The 14,468-nt window shown below is 42.6% G+C and overlaps 1 protein-coding gene across 1 annotated transcript in view; it reads right to left on the reverse strand.

Annotated features, from left to right (window-relative positions):
• The window catches only part of SFMBT1 (Scm like with four mbt domains 1), a 50,263-nt gene that overhangs the window by 18,619 nt on the left and 17,176 nt on the right, over positions 1-14,468 (reverse strand). The window contains exons 5-11 of the mRNA XM_049776158.1: positions 13,363-13,609; positions 12,133-12,227; positions 11,540-11,641; positions 9,394-9,544; positions 6,501-6,583; positions 4,142-4,268; positions 1,915-2,028 (exon numbers count right to left, since the gene is read on the reverse strand). Of these exons, the coding sequence (XP_049632115.1) occupies positions 1,915-2,028; positions 4,142-4,268; positions 6,501-6,583; positions 9,394-9,544; positions 11,540-11,641; positions 12,133-12,227; positions 13,363-13,609 (919 nt within the window). The remainder of the gene's footprint in view (positions 1-1,914; positions 2,029-4,141; positions 4,269-6,500; positions 6,584-9,393; positions 9,545-11,539; positions 11,642-12,132; positions 12,228-13,362; positions 13,610-14,468) is intronic.

Consider the following 14,468-nt stretch of genomic DNA (forward strand, 5'->3'; position numbering starts at 1 on the left):
ACCTGTTTGTAACAGTATTACTGACAGTAGCTAAAGAACAAATAATACAAATGTCCGTAAGATTATGCACAAATAAAATGAAATGTGATCTATTCCATATAATGCAATATTATCAACAAATATAAAGCAATAAAAAGAATGATACAAACTACAAAGTGGAAGAACTAGAAAAACACTTATGTTAAAATATTCCATTTAGGGCCCGGAGAGATAGCACAGCGGTGTTTGCCTCGAAAGCAGCCGATCCAGGACCAAAGGTGGTTGGTTCAAATCCCGGTGTCCCATATGGTCCCCTGTGCCTGCCAGGAGCTATTTCTGAGTGGATAGTCAGGAGTCACCCCTGAACAATGCCGGGTGTGGCCCAAAAACCAAAAAAAAAAAAAAAAAAAGAATTCCATTTATAAAATTTATGTATTAAAAAAGAAAAAAAGTCTATGTATTTAAATATATAAAACTGGCAATCCTATGAAGTAAAAAATAACAGTTGCCAAAAATTTGTGGCTGGGGAATAGAGAACATTTTTGGGTCACACCCGGCTGCGCTCAGGGTTTCCTCCTGGCTCTACACTCAGAAATCGATCCTGCCAGGCTTGGGGGACCATATGGGATGCCGGGATTCAAACCACCGTCCTTCTGCATGCAAGGCAAATGCCCCACCTCCATGCTATCTCTCCGGCCCCTCAAAATTGTTTTTAAAATAATAAAAAAGGAATTGGGGAGGGCAGTGATGACTTTTTTGGTTTTAGTTTCGTTTGTTGGCTGCTCCTGGTGGTGATCCGGGGTAACCTGGTGTTGCATGAAGAATGGCCAAGGGATCAAACAGGGTTAGCATCATGCTAGGCGAGTGCCGTATCCCTACAAGACCACTCTAATCTCAGAGATTGTCAAGATCAGATCATAAAAACACTCTTGCTTCCATCTTGTTCAGCCTCTCTAATTCTCATGTATTGCTCTGACAAAAAGCCAGCCTCTGAGCTGCCCCAGGAAGAGTAGCAGGGATCTGAGGCCAGTTCTCCAAAAGTCCTTCAAGAAATGAATCATCTGGGCCCGGAGAGATAGCACAGCGGCGTTTGCCTTGTAAGCAGCCGATCCAGGACCAAAGGTGGTTGGTTCGAATCCCGGTGTCCCATATGGTCCCCTCAGTCTGCCAGGAGCTATTTCTGAGCAGACAGCCAGGAGTAACCCCTGAGCACTGCCGGGTGTGGCCCAAAAACCAAAAAAAAAAAAAAAAAAAAAGAAATGAATCATCTGGAGCTGGAGAGACAGCATGGAGGTAAGGCATTTGCCTTGCATGCAGAACGACGGTGGTTCAAATCCCAGTATCCCACATGGTCCTCTGAGCCTGCCAGGAGCAATTTCTGAGAGTAGAGCCAGGAGTAACCCCTGAGCGCTGCTGGATGAGACCCAAAAACAAAAACAAAACAAACAAAAAAAAGAAATGAATTATCTGGGTAAAACTGAGAAGCAGATCCTTTCCCAGCTAGAGCACAGATGACTAGAGATCTGGCTGACATCTTGAGTACAGCCATGATGAAGTCTCAGATCGAAGCTGTGCCCTCTTTGAGATCATCAACTCACTAAAAAACACAAATACTGTGTTTTGTTTTGTTTTGGGCCACACCTGGCAGTGCTCAGGGGTTCCTCCTAGCTCTATAAAATTGCTCCAATGGCTGGGGGGATCATATGGGATGCCGGAAATCGATCCTGGGTCTGTCCCAGGTTAGCAACATGCAAGGCAAACGCCCTACTGCTGTGCTATTGTTCCAGCCCCAACAGAAATACTGTTTATGTACATGGCTTCCTTACAGAAAGAGATTTTATTTTGGTCTTCTCTGAAATGTGCAGAGTCACAGAAGTTAAAGCCACACAACAGACTATTCAGCCACTAATCTTTGACCCAGAAATAGATAATTACCTCGAGTTCGTTTAGGAGCACTGAGGGGATGACCATTGGTCTCACACCAGCCTAAAGGAAATATGTCCATAGAATCCGCACTCACAATACATTCAGGTATGGGCTTCTTAGAACCTGTTGAATCAGAAACAATTTTTTAATATCATTAAGTAGTTTTTTTTCATAAATCATTGTGTACATAGCATTCCAATATTGCAACAATACAGAATCTCGGGGACCAAAGAGATAGCATGGAGGTAGGGCGTTTGCTTTGCATGCAGATAGACGGTGGTTCGAATCCCGGCATCCTATATGGTCCCCCAAGCCTGCCAGGAGCAATTTCTGAGCATAGAGTCAGAAGTAACCCCTGAGCACTGCTGGGTGTAACCAAAACAAACAAACAAACAAAAACAACAAAAAAACCCAGACTCTCTTAAGTTCTTTTTATACAAGCCATACTTCCACACAAGTAACAAACAGTAAGAAAAAAAGTATAAGGTCTCCCATGTGTCACTATCTATGTACAAGTGAGTAATTCATGAAGAAAAACACCCTCAGCTAAGGAAAAATCAAATAAGCAATGGGAGCTACCACTACAGCACTCAGTTGTTGATAAAAGTCATAGTCAATGAAATAACTAGAAACCTAATTGCGTAAGTAATAGTTCTATACAAATGGTGTATTAGTCTGGATACAAAGGAGCAAACTTGAAAGACAGTAAAACTCAAATCAGAAAGTGACAAAGGCAAATCGCTCAGGAGAAATTGTTTAAAAATCTACATTAAGGTACCAGACATATAGTACAGGAGTTAAGGCATTTACCTTGCCCCGAGAAGATCCAATGTTCATTCCTGACATCACAGAGTCGTCCCCCCTACCCCACTTGAAGCACAACCAGGAAGTGACCGCTAAGCACAAAATCAGAAGAAGCCTTCCCCAATACTATCCAACACACCCACCAAAGGCACAAAGTCTATATTCAATACAGTCCTTGATATCTTCATCACTATAAATTCTACAAAATGGCATCTGTACTGGTTCTTACTATTTGCAGCTTATTAACAAAGAAACTTGGGCATTGTACAATAGTTATAGCACTCGAATACTCACACAGTAGTACTTATATGATTTTATTTTTTGGTTTTAGGGCCACACCTAGTGTTCCTCAGGATTACTCCTGGCAATTTATTCAAAAGTTACTCCTGGCGGGGCTGGCGAGGTGGCGCTAGAGGTAAGGTGTCTGCCTTGCAAGTGCTAGCCAAGGAAGGACCGCGGTTAGATCCCCAGCGTCCCATATGGTCCCCCCAAGCCAGGGGCAATTTCTGAGCGCTTAGCCAGGAGTAACCCCTGAGCATCAAACGGGTGTGGCCGAAAAACCAAAACAAACAAACAAAAAAAAATCAAGGGGCCTCTATAAGGGATGCTGGGGAGTGAACCCAGGTCAGCCACATACAAAGCAACACTCTACCCACTGTGCTCACTCCGACCCCCTCAGGAATTTTCCTCCTCTTAGAAACGTTTTCCTATTTTTCCTATTGGGTTCTGTTTGTTAGAAGCAACCAAAATACTATTAACCTGTTCAATAAGCTTGGTGTTGATGCTCATATAACATCCAAATATGTGTTAGTTGGGAAGATTGGGGCCACATCCGGCAGTATTTTAGGGCTACTGCCAGTTCTGTGCTTGAGGGGCAGAAGTCACTCCTGGAGTTCAGGAGACCGTGCAGTACTGGGAATTGAACTTGGGCTTTTGATGCAAAGCACACACTCAGCTCTCTGTTATCTCCCAGTCCCAACTATATATTTGACATATACTTTCCTACTCAAGAAAGTAAGGAATAACTCTTTAGCAAATGTTTGTCAGTCACATTCACTCCCTGAAATTTGAAATTCAAGGTTGGAAAAACAAATGTTTGGCCTTAAATCTTGTATTTATAAACTAGATTTCTCTGAACTAGACCTCTATTTAGCTAATGATTGAGCTTAATAAATCATATTAGGGGCCGGAGAGATAGCATGGAGGTAGCGCATTTGCCTTGCATGCAGAAGGTAGGTGGTTCGAATCCTGGCATCCCATAAGATCCCGAGCCTGCCAGGAGCGATTTCTGAGCATGGAGCCAGGAGTAAACCCCTGAGCACTGCCAGGTGTGATCCACAAAAAGAAAAACAAATAAACAAAACAATAAGTCATATTAGAGATGTGACCAGGAAAAGCAAGAATGACGGTTCTCAGGGGCACTGGCACTGACCTTCAAGCTGGAGCCACAAGTAGGAGCCTCTCACAGTAGTGATGGTGGCAATGCACACTTCCTCGGGGAGAAGAGGGTTCACCGCTTCGAGCTTCATATTCTCCTTGAATTCATGCTCAGAGACTGACTAGGAATAAAGCGATCAAATACATATGCAGTATTAACTGGTGCTCAATTTCATCTGAGGATTTTTTCTGTATTAATTTTGATGCCTTACATTAATTTCAACATTAAATTCAATCCTAAAATACTTCTAAGGTCATAAATTGATTATTCATTTTTTCTGGAGGGAACTAGTCTTGGCAGTACCTGGGGCCCACCAATGTTGACGGTGCTCAGAGGATCACAAAGTGCCAAAAATTGAATAAAGAATCTTCCACACTCTGCTACCTACATCACATTTCTGGTCCTTTGCTTTTTTCTTCTTCTTCTTCTTTTTTTGTTTTTGTTTTTGGGTCACATCCAATGGTGTTCAGGGTGTTATTCCTGACTTTGAGCTCAGAAATTGTTCCTGGCAGGCTCCGGGGACCATATGGGATGCCAGGATTTGAATCACCATCTGTCCTGGATCAGCTGCGTGCAAGGTAAACTCCCTACCGCTATGCTATCTCTCTGGCCCTTTGCTTGTTTCTTGGTGAAACAATGAAAATGCGTGTTTCTTGGTGTTGCAGACATTATTATCCTGAAGGTTAGTTATGCCTATATTATTATTCTGTGTGAATTTAATTATGTAATCTCTTTTTTGTCTCAATTTCCTCAACTGTCAGATGACACTGCAAATAAACTTTGTGTGTGTTTATATTTTTTGTTTTGTTTTGTTTTGTTTTGGGGCCACACTTGGCTGTACTCAGGGTTTACTCCGAGCTCTGTGCTCAGAAACTACTCCTAACAGGTTCTCAGGGGACCATATAGGATGGTGGGGATCAAACGAGGGTTGGCCACATACAAGGCAAATCCCCTCCCCACTGTGCTGTCACTCCAGTCCTGGAAAAACTCTTTGCTCACCAGGGTCAATAAAAGAGTACCCAGGGGGAAAAGAGTACAAAGAGCCAGAGAGATACTCAGGGTGGCCAACCGCAGTTCAGTTCCTGGCATCCCATACGGTCCCCCAAGCACCATCAGGAGTGAGAGCACCCTGAGTAGAGCCAGGAGTAAGCTCCTGAGCATACTGCTATGGTCCAACTATCAACACCACCAGCCCTCCAGCAAACAAATGAAAGAAAGTACCTAAAACTCTGTACCTTGAGCCAAATGGCTCATAGTGGTAAGTTTATTTCCCTTCCCAGAAAGGGTCTCCCATCATACCATAAACATGATTTAAAAGTCCAAATAATGTCACTTTAAATACATGTTTTAGAAATGTGTAACCTGGGCCCGGAGAGATAGCACAGTGGCGTTTACCTTGCAAGCAGCCAATCCTGGACCAAAGGTGGTTAGTTCGAATCCTGGTGTCCCATATGGTCCCCCGTGCCTGCCAGGAGCTATTTCTGAGCAGACAGCCAGGAGTAACCCCTGAGCACCGCCGGGTGTGGCCCAAAAACCAAAAAAAAGAAAAAAAAAAAAAAGAAATGTGTAACCTCTGAATCAAAACTGCTGTTTTTGGTTGTCTTTTCTCCCTTATAATAAAAAAAAAAAAAACTGATGTTTGAAAAGAAAAACGCACAAAAGTTTAAATTTTTTGTAAGCAAAACATAAAAACATATATACATATATATATATGTGTGTATATATATATATATATATATATATATAGTTTAGGGCCACACCCAGAAGTGCTCAAGGGTTACTCCTAATGGGCTTGGGGAACCATATGGCATGCCAGAGATTGAACCCAGGTTGGCTGCATGCAAGGCAAGTGCTCTACCCTTTATGCTATCACTCTGACCCACTGAATATTTTTTTTTGTTTTTTGATTTTTTTTTGTTTTGGTTTTTGGGCCACACCCGGCGGTGCTCAGGGGTTACTCCTGGCTGTCTGCTCAGAAATAGCTCCTGGCAGGCACGGGGGCCATATGGGACACCGGGATTCGAACCAACCACCTTTGGTCCTGGATCGGCTGCTTGCAAGGCAAACGCCGCTGTGCTATCTCTCCGGGCCCCCCCACAGAATATTTTTGAGATGAATATGGAGGGAGAGGAAATCATTTTTTAATTTGAAGAAAACTTCCACATTAAATTAAAAATTAATTTCTGATGTAAATTAAAATTTTTCCTCGGATGAGTTTATTATGATTAACAATATGCTTGTCTGGTTTGAGTAACAGAACTGATTTCAGAGTCATAAACAGAACAAACATGAGAGACAGAGTCCCCAGGAGCCGTAGAGCAGTGTCCATGAGGTAACAGGGGTTGGTTCTCACCGGAGGAAAGCACCTCTGTGGAGCAGCTTCAGCACCACACTTTTTGAGGTAGTCAGCCCAGTCAAAGTCCTGGCTCGGATAGCCTAGACAGAGATAAGAAAACAATGACTCCTAGTAGCACTGCATACAAGCCTAAGCCTGCTTGACTATGCTCTGTCAGGTGTCTAACCAAAACTTCTAATTTTACTCATCTGAGAAACTGATCATTTTAGAGAAGGGGTAAAACACCCTAAAAATGCAAACCACTGATACTTTTGTGAAATGAAGTAGTTCCGGTAAACTATAAAAATAATCCAGGTTATTACCATTTCTATTACAGTATCGGGCTATAAAGGTAAGATTTTACAAAACTACTTCATCAAAAAAGAATTTTCTTTCAAAAATACATTCTTTTTTTTTGGTTTTTCAGGCCACACCCGTTTGATGCTCAGGGGTTACTCCTGGCTAAGCGCTCAGAAATTGCCCCTGGCTTGGGGGGACCATATGGGACGCCGGGGGATCGAACTGCGGTCGAGATCTTTCCTTGGCTAGCGCTTGCAAGGCAGACTCCTTACCTCTAGCGCCACCTCGCCGGCCCCAAAAATACATTCTTACACATGTTTTAGCTACTACTTATACAATATTCCTAGCACAGTTTCAAGATTTATTTTCTGAAGAATTTTAGTCTTCGTGGGGCCGGGCGGTGGCGCTAAAAGTAAGGTGCCTGCCTTGCCTGCGCTAGCCTTGGATGGACCGCGGTTCGATCCCCCGGTGTCCCATATAGTCCCCCAAGCCAGGAGCAACTTCTGAGCACATAGCCAGGAGTAACCCCTGAGCGTTACTGGGTGTGGCCCAAAAAAAAAAAAAAAGAATTTTAGTCTTCGTAATCTGAATTATGAATGACTTTTAAAAATAGTTGTATTTAGGGCCCGGAGAGATAGCACAGCGGCGTTTGCCTTGCAAGCAGCCGATCCAGGACCAAAGGTGGTTGGTTCGAATCCCGGTGTCCCATATGGTCCCCCGTGCCTGCCAGGAGCTATTTCTGAGCAGACAGCCAGGAGTAACCCCTGAGCACCGCCGGGTGTGACCCCCCCCCAAAAAAAAATAGTTGTATTTAATACCCTGCTTAATTTTTCAATGGTTTTTAGTAGCAGTCTCTCAAGCTGATGGTCTGATAGCAAGGAGCTGACTTGGGTCTGACTGCCGCACTGGATCTCAGCTACTCTCTGCTCTGAACAGCTTATCTTTTAGCCACTGGGCCAGACCTCCAGCAGACCATCTCAAAGCCTGACAGCTCCTTCCTAAGTCAGCTTCTACTCCACAAGACAATGTTCCATCCGCTGCCACCTCAACTCTTCACTATACACCTCTTGCCTTTCACCTCCTTTCTTCTATTTAAAAGTTTATTTACCTATATCAAGGCCAAAAGATCCAATGTGTTATTGTAACTACATCTATTTTCTCTTCATACACAGGCAACAGTCCAAATAAAAGGCTTTAAACTTACAGGGCTTTCTAGCAAAGCAAGAATTTCTGGCTGTAGGTGTGTCCTGCACCATCATCCCAAAGCAGGCTTCTTCTCTGTTCACTGATGGACCAGAGGCTAGGATACTATTTTCTCCTTTCTGCTTCTTTTTTTTTCCTTCCTGCTTCTTTTTTTTTTTTGGGGGGGGGGGTTGGGCCACACCCGGTAACACTCAGGGGTTACTCCTGGCTATGTGCTCAGAAGTTGCTCCTGGCTTGGGGGACCATATGGGACACCGGGGGATCGAACCGAGGTCCGTCCAAGGCTAGCGCAGGCAAGGCAGGCACCTTACCTTCAGCGCCACCACCCGGCCCCTCCTTCCTGCTTCTTAAAGTAACTGTTTATATGCACCTCTGTCATCCTAGTCACTAGTCTAAGTCTGACTCACTGCAAACATTCCATAAATGCTCATCTGATGAGTAATGGTTACATGAAAGGCAAATGTAGTGAGCTTATAAATTTCATTAACACTACCACTTCAGTATTTCAGCTGAGAACATTAAAAAAGCAAGGATATTCCAAGTCTAAAATCAAGAATATAGACTGCCAAGCATTTATTTATTTTGAAGAAAAATCAATAACTGATATCTTCAGATACTCTAAATTAAAAATTTTTTTCATCAAGTTCAACCAAGTTTTATTAAAAAGTCTTTTTTTTGGGGGGTGTCTCACATCCGGCTGCGCTCAGGGGTTACTCCTGGCTTTATGCTCAGAAATCACTCCTGGCAGGCTCAGGGGACCATATGGGATACCGAAATTCAAACCACCGACCTTCTGTGTGCAAGGCAAACACCTTAACTCCATGCTATCTTTCCGGCCCATTATCAAAAAGTCTTGACTAAAGGGTTAAAGATTGCATTTTACAAATACCAGGAAAACAATACCAAGAAAATTCAGTAGTTTCCTACATATATCCTCTCTGACTCTTGAAAGTGACCCTACTTCAGGACTCTAAAGGTTTTTCCCTCAAGTCTGAGGTTGAGAAACCTAAATAATCATTAATAACCTCCCTCCCAGTTCTGGTTTCCAAACGCCAACTTTGCATAACTAGCATTGCTCCCCCCCCCCCCCCCCCGTGGAGTCACTGCACTTCTTGACCTCATTCATTTGTGACCTCCCTATAGAGAAAAGATAAATTCAGGAACTGTCAAAGGGCCTCAAATTAATATTAAACTACATATATCAAGGTAGAATATTCTTTAAAAGTTTTTTAGATTAAGTTGTAACTTTCAGATACACAAATTGTGGAGACCTTGGTCGTTTCTGACACTTTCCTTAGGGTCCCAAAAAGCTTAAAGACAGGCTGGGAAAAGTGATAAAAGATCTAGGTAAGGCTATATGATAAAACTGAGAGTTTAGTTGAACAATCAGAAGAAAATCAATGCACACCAGGAGGGGGGCTGATGTGTAAACCATTCTTGAGACTCCACTGCACAGGGAAAATTCCAGGACTGTCAACATGACACACGAAAGATCGCCGTGCATGCATCTCTGGCCGCAAATCATCCATCTCCACCAGAAAGTATTTCTCATCAAAAACCTGTGCAATGTAATACACACACAAATTTTATTACACTTATGAACATATGCACGTTACTTCTTGGCATGCCAAACAGTTAACGGAAATCCAGAGCCTCTGTGGGAACTAATAATACCTTTACTTTGTAATTAATCATGATTAAAGCACCTCTCATTCATTAAATTCAATTTTAACGTCCCTAATAATATAATAAAGTGGGTGCCTTTAGAACCCCATTTTGCAATATGGAAACTGAGTTTAAAAGAGATTAAAGAACTGGCTTCGTGCTACACAGTCATGAAGTAGAACCTGGATTTAAATCCAAGTATTTGGGCTCCAAATAAAGTTCAGATTATTTTAGTGAGGATTAAAGTACACTTTATCTTAGTCTTTTTTTTTTTTTTGACCACACTTGGCAGCACTCAGGGGTTACTCCTGGCTATGTGCTCAGAAATCATTCCTGGCAGGCTCAAAGAACCATGTAGGATGCTGGGGTCGAACACAGATCTGCCCCCAGGTCTGCCGTGTGCAAGGCAAATGCCTCATCGCTGTGCTATCGCTCAGGCCCCTCTCCTACTCTACTTTTATTTATTTTGGTTTTGGGGTCATACCTGATGGTGCTTAAGAGTTTATTCCTGGCTCTATACTCAGTGATCACTCCTAGAGGGGTTCAAAGACCCATACGGCACACCTGGCAGCACTCAGGGGTTACTCTTGGCTATTTCTTTCAGAAATCACTCCTGGCAGGCTCAAAGACCCATATACAATGCTGGGGAACAAAGTCAGTATAAACCCTATACAAGGAAATCACCCTAGCCACTGTACTCTGACCCACCTAGTCTACATTCTCTTTGACTCCTTTGTGTTTTGTAGCCCTTTATATCCCAAACAAAGCTTTCTGATGCCACTGTAGCTCAGAGCTCCTCCTTGATCTAATTGTCTTCTTTCAAGGCAAAGATCATTCATATCTTTTTTTAAATTCTTATTTTGAGGCCAGGGATAAAACTCGGGTTGGCAATATGAAGACAAGCACCCTACCCGCTATCAATAGTTCCAGTCTGGAGAATTAAAATCATTTTTTAAAATAACAATACAAAAATTTAATTCTTGTTGTATATTTGTTTTGATTTAATATCTTTATTTAAACACCTTGATTACAAATATGATTGTAATTGGGTTTCAGTCATGTAAAGAACACCCCCCTTCACCAGTACAACATTCCCATCACCAATGTCCCAGATCTCCCTCCTTCCTACCCCACCCCCACCTGAGAATTCAAATCTTAACAGGACAAATGATTCAGCATTCCACTGACTATACCCTGGTTGCTATTTACTTTTGCTTTTGATTTCTTACAAGGATTTAAAAAAAAATTTTTTTAATCGAAATCTTAAATCTTTCAAAAGATTAATGATTGAATCTAGGATCCATGGCTGGAGCAACTATACTGGAAGATGATGTGACACCCATCCCTTCATACTTTCTCAATGCCAGGGCTTGCCAGCAGGCTAAATCCCCCTACTTACGGATAACTAACTCTGTCTCAGAGAACATGCCCCAAATGTTGGGCCACTAGAATGGTAACCAGTCCCAGTCTGCTCTGGTTGGCTGGGGCTTCTGAGCTTGGAGGAAAGAAGGGAAATGGACTATGTATAGAATTATAGCCTTACAATTCAGGGTTAACAGTGTATTGGTTTAGTAGGCCCTGAAGATCAAACAACTGCCAATTTCCTAAAACAGTCACCTTTACAGGAATTCTTACCAAGAGCTGCCTCCACAATTTTACCTTTATGGTAAAAGGCAAAGATGAGGGCCGAGCGGTGGCGCTAAAGGTAAGGTGCCTGCCTTGCCTGCGCTAGCCTTGGATGGACCACGGTTCGATCCCCCGGTGTCCCATATGGTCCCCCAAGCCAGGAGCAACTTCTGAGCGCATAGCCAGGAGTAACCCCTGAGCGTTACCGGGTGTGGCCCAAAAACAAACAAACAAAAAAAAAAAAAAGGCAAAGATGATTTTACCTTAGCAACTGTAGCAGGAGAAATCCCAAAAGGAGACAAAGGGTCCACTGCTTCCAATTTCATATTTGCAGAGAATGAATGAGTGCTAATCACTTGTTTGTCCTGAAATCAAATACCAAGAGGAAAATAAGAGTATTTTCACTTTAACTTTATAGCCATATACAGTTGAATATTACTCTTAGTTAGAATAATGGGACTCACTGGCTTCTGGTAAATAATCTGATTCTACTATTTTCTTCACCAGAAAAAAGATTCTGGGAAAAAAACAAACCCTTAGGAAGTCCTCCTACTTTCTAACTTTAGAACACAAAGTTACCGAGAAGGAAAATAAGTTCATAAACACATATGTAAGGGGAAAAAAAGAGTAAAAATGCTTTTGGAGAATTTATAGAAAATCTAGACTGTTAGAAGTCTAGAAAAAAAATGAAGGATTATCATTCCAACTTTAAAACCTCTTTCCTCCTTCAGACCTGACAGTACCTGCCTGCACAGGCTTCAAGGAATAGTTTTATGCTTTGTATCTCCCCAAACTGTTTCATAGTCTGCTATGCAAGATAAATTCTTGTCTTTCACTTTTTCTTTTTGCTTTTTACCTTAAATAAGTATGATGGTAATGGCTCTTCTTCCTCCTCTCTCACTTTGGCCAAGATTTTTTGCCACTCAGCTTCATTTTTCATATGCCTGATGGCTTCAGTAAAAGAAGGTAGAATACTTTAAATTATGAGAAAACATAACATACTCTCTAACTGTTCAAGCCATAGTACCATAAACTGAGGCCAAAGTGATAGTCCAGCAAGTCAGGAATTTGCCTTGCCTGTGGTCAACTTGGATTTGATCCTTGGCTTCCAAAAAGTTCCCCAAGGACCACCAGGAGTGATCTATGAGCATCAACTGGGTATGCTCCCACCCCCAACAAATAGTCAGATAAACTAAAAAGTAACTTCCTGCTAGTAAAAGGAAAAGACCCAACATCTTCACTCAAAGAGCTTGCACCTTTCTTTGTTACGATATTTTTGACAATGTCAACAATAAGAACACACACACACACACACACACACACACACACACACACACGATTGCTATAGCGCCCAAATTATGCATACAATACCCCGCTTGGACACAAAATAGTAAGTACAAACCAATTTAAATAATAACTTCAAAAAAAAAATTTTTTTTTTGGTTTTTGGGTCACGCCTGGCAGCACTCATCGATCCTGGGTTGCAGCGTGCAAGACAGATGCCTTACCACTGTGCTATCTCTCCAGCCCCCTCAAATTTCAGTATTAATAAAATTTCTTTGTTTTTTGTTGTTGTTGTTGTTTTGTTTTGGGACCACACCCGGTGATGCTCAAGGGTTACTCCTGGCTATGCGCTCAGAAATTGCTCCTGGCTTAGGGGACCATATAGGACTCCAGGGGATCAAAACACGGTCCGTCCTAGGTTAGTGCATGCAAGGCAAATGCCCTACGACTTGCGCCACTGCTCCAGCCCCTAATCAACCATTCGCTTTAAATTCAAGAATTCTTTGATTCCTATAACTATCTGAATACCACACAGAATTTCTCCTAATTTTAGTAAGAGGCCAGAATGAACTGAGGCAAAAGTTTGTAAGCATCTGAATATGTACAGCAAATCATAAAAGCAATAAAACCAAAATAAAATAGGCACTTAATTTAATAACCATGTTCCCTTGGTTGAACAGTATCTCTATTAGACAAACAAGGGCTATGATGCTATGCAAGAAATACATGTAAGTCTCATAAATATTAATGAAACATAACCGACAATCTACTCATTAAAAGAAAATTTTATAGGATTCTTTACCTAATGGGGGCTGAAGGTCATATCCTTGCTGAGCAGCCCAACCCACATGGTGAAGAAACGGGTCCAAGTAATACAACCAATGTTCCAAACGGTCAGAACTTTCCAGTCCTTCATAACGTAGTTTCAACCTGCCCCCAATATTTTCTACTACAGTAACGATCCAAGTGCTTAAAGAGTCCTGGAAGGCCTGACATTCTAGCCTGGATCCCGGAGCAATGAGATCTAAAGGATTCCTCCCGTTACGAAGCTGTAGGTAAAACATAGTGAGTAAGCAAGAGCACTTAACAGCACTTAGCAAAATTTTTCATTTTGGGTAGGGGAGTGGGTTGGGCCACACCTAGCGGTGCTCAGGGCTTACTCCTGGCTTTGTGCTCAAGAATCAGTCCTGGTGGTTCTCTGGGGGACATACGTAGTGCTGTGATCAAACCCAAGTTGGCCACAAGAAAGGCAAGTGTGTACTGTTTCTCTGGTCCCCACAGTACTTTTTTTTTGTATTTTTGGGTCACACCCCATGGCACTCAGGGGTTACTCCTGGCTCTGCGCTCAGAAATTGCTCCTGGAAGGCTTGGGGGACCATATGGGATGCCAGGATTTGAACCACCATCTGTTCTGGATCGGCTGAGTGCAAGGCAAACGCCCTATTGCTGTGTTATTGCTCCGGCCCCCAAGCCCATACTTACTATATGAAAATTTAAAAACTTAGGGGCCAGAATGATAGTATAGCAGGTAGGACATTTGCCTTGCATAGTCTACCCTAGTTAATCCCTGGCATCCTATATAATCTTCTGAGCCTGCCTGGAGTGGTACTTGAGTAGAAAGCCTGGAGTAAGCTCTGAGCACCACTGGGAGGCACCCCAATAAGCACATTTTTTTGGTTTGTTTTTGGGTCACACCCGGCGGTGCTCAGGGGTTACTCCTGGCTCTGCACTCAGAAATCGCTCCTGGATGGCTCCAGGGACCATATGGGATGCCGGGATTCGAAGAACTGTCTGTTCTGAATCGGCTGCGTGCAAGGCAAATGTCCTACCACTGCGCTATCACTCCAGCCCCAAAAGCACATTTTTTGTATGCGTTTGTATAACCAAGATTGAACCCCAGGCTTCAAG

The sequence above is a fragment of the Suncus etruscus genome, chromosome 7, assembly GCF_024139225.1.
Source record: "Suncus etruscus isolate mSunEtr1 chromosome 7, mSunEtr1.pri.cur, whole genome shotgun sequence".
Lineage (NCBI taxonomy): Eukaryota > Metazoa > Chordata > Mammalia > Eulipotyphla > Soricidae > Suncus > Suncus etruscus.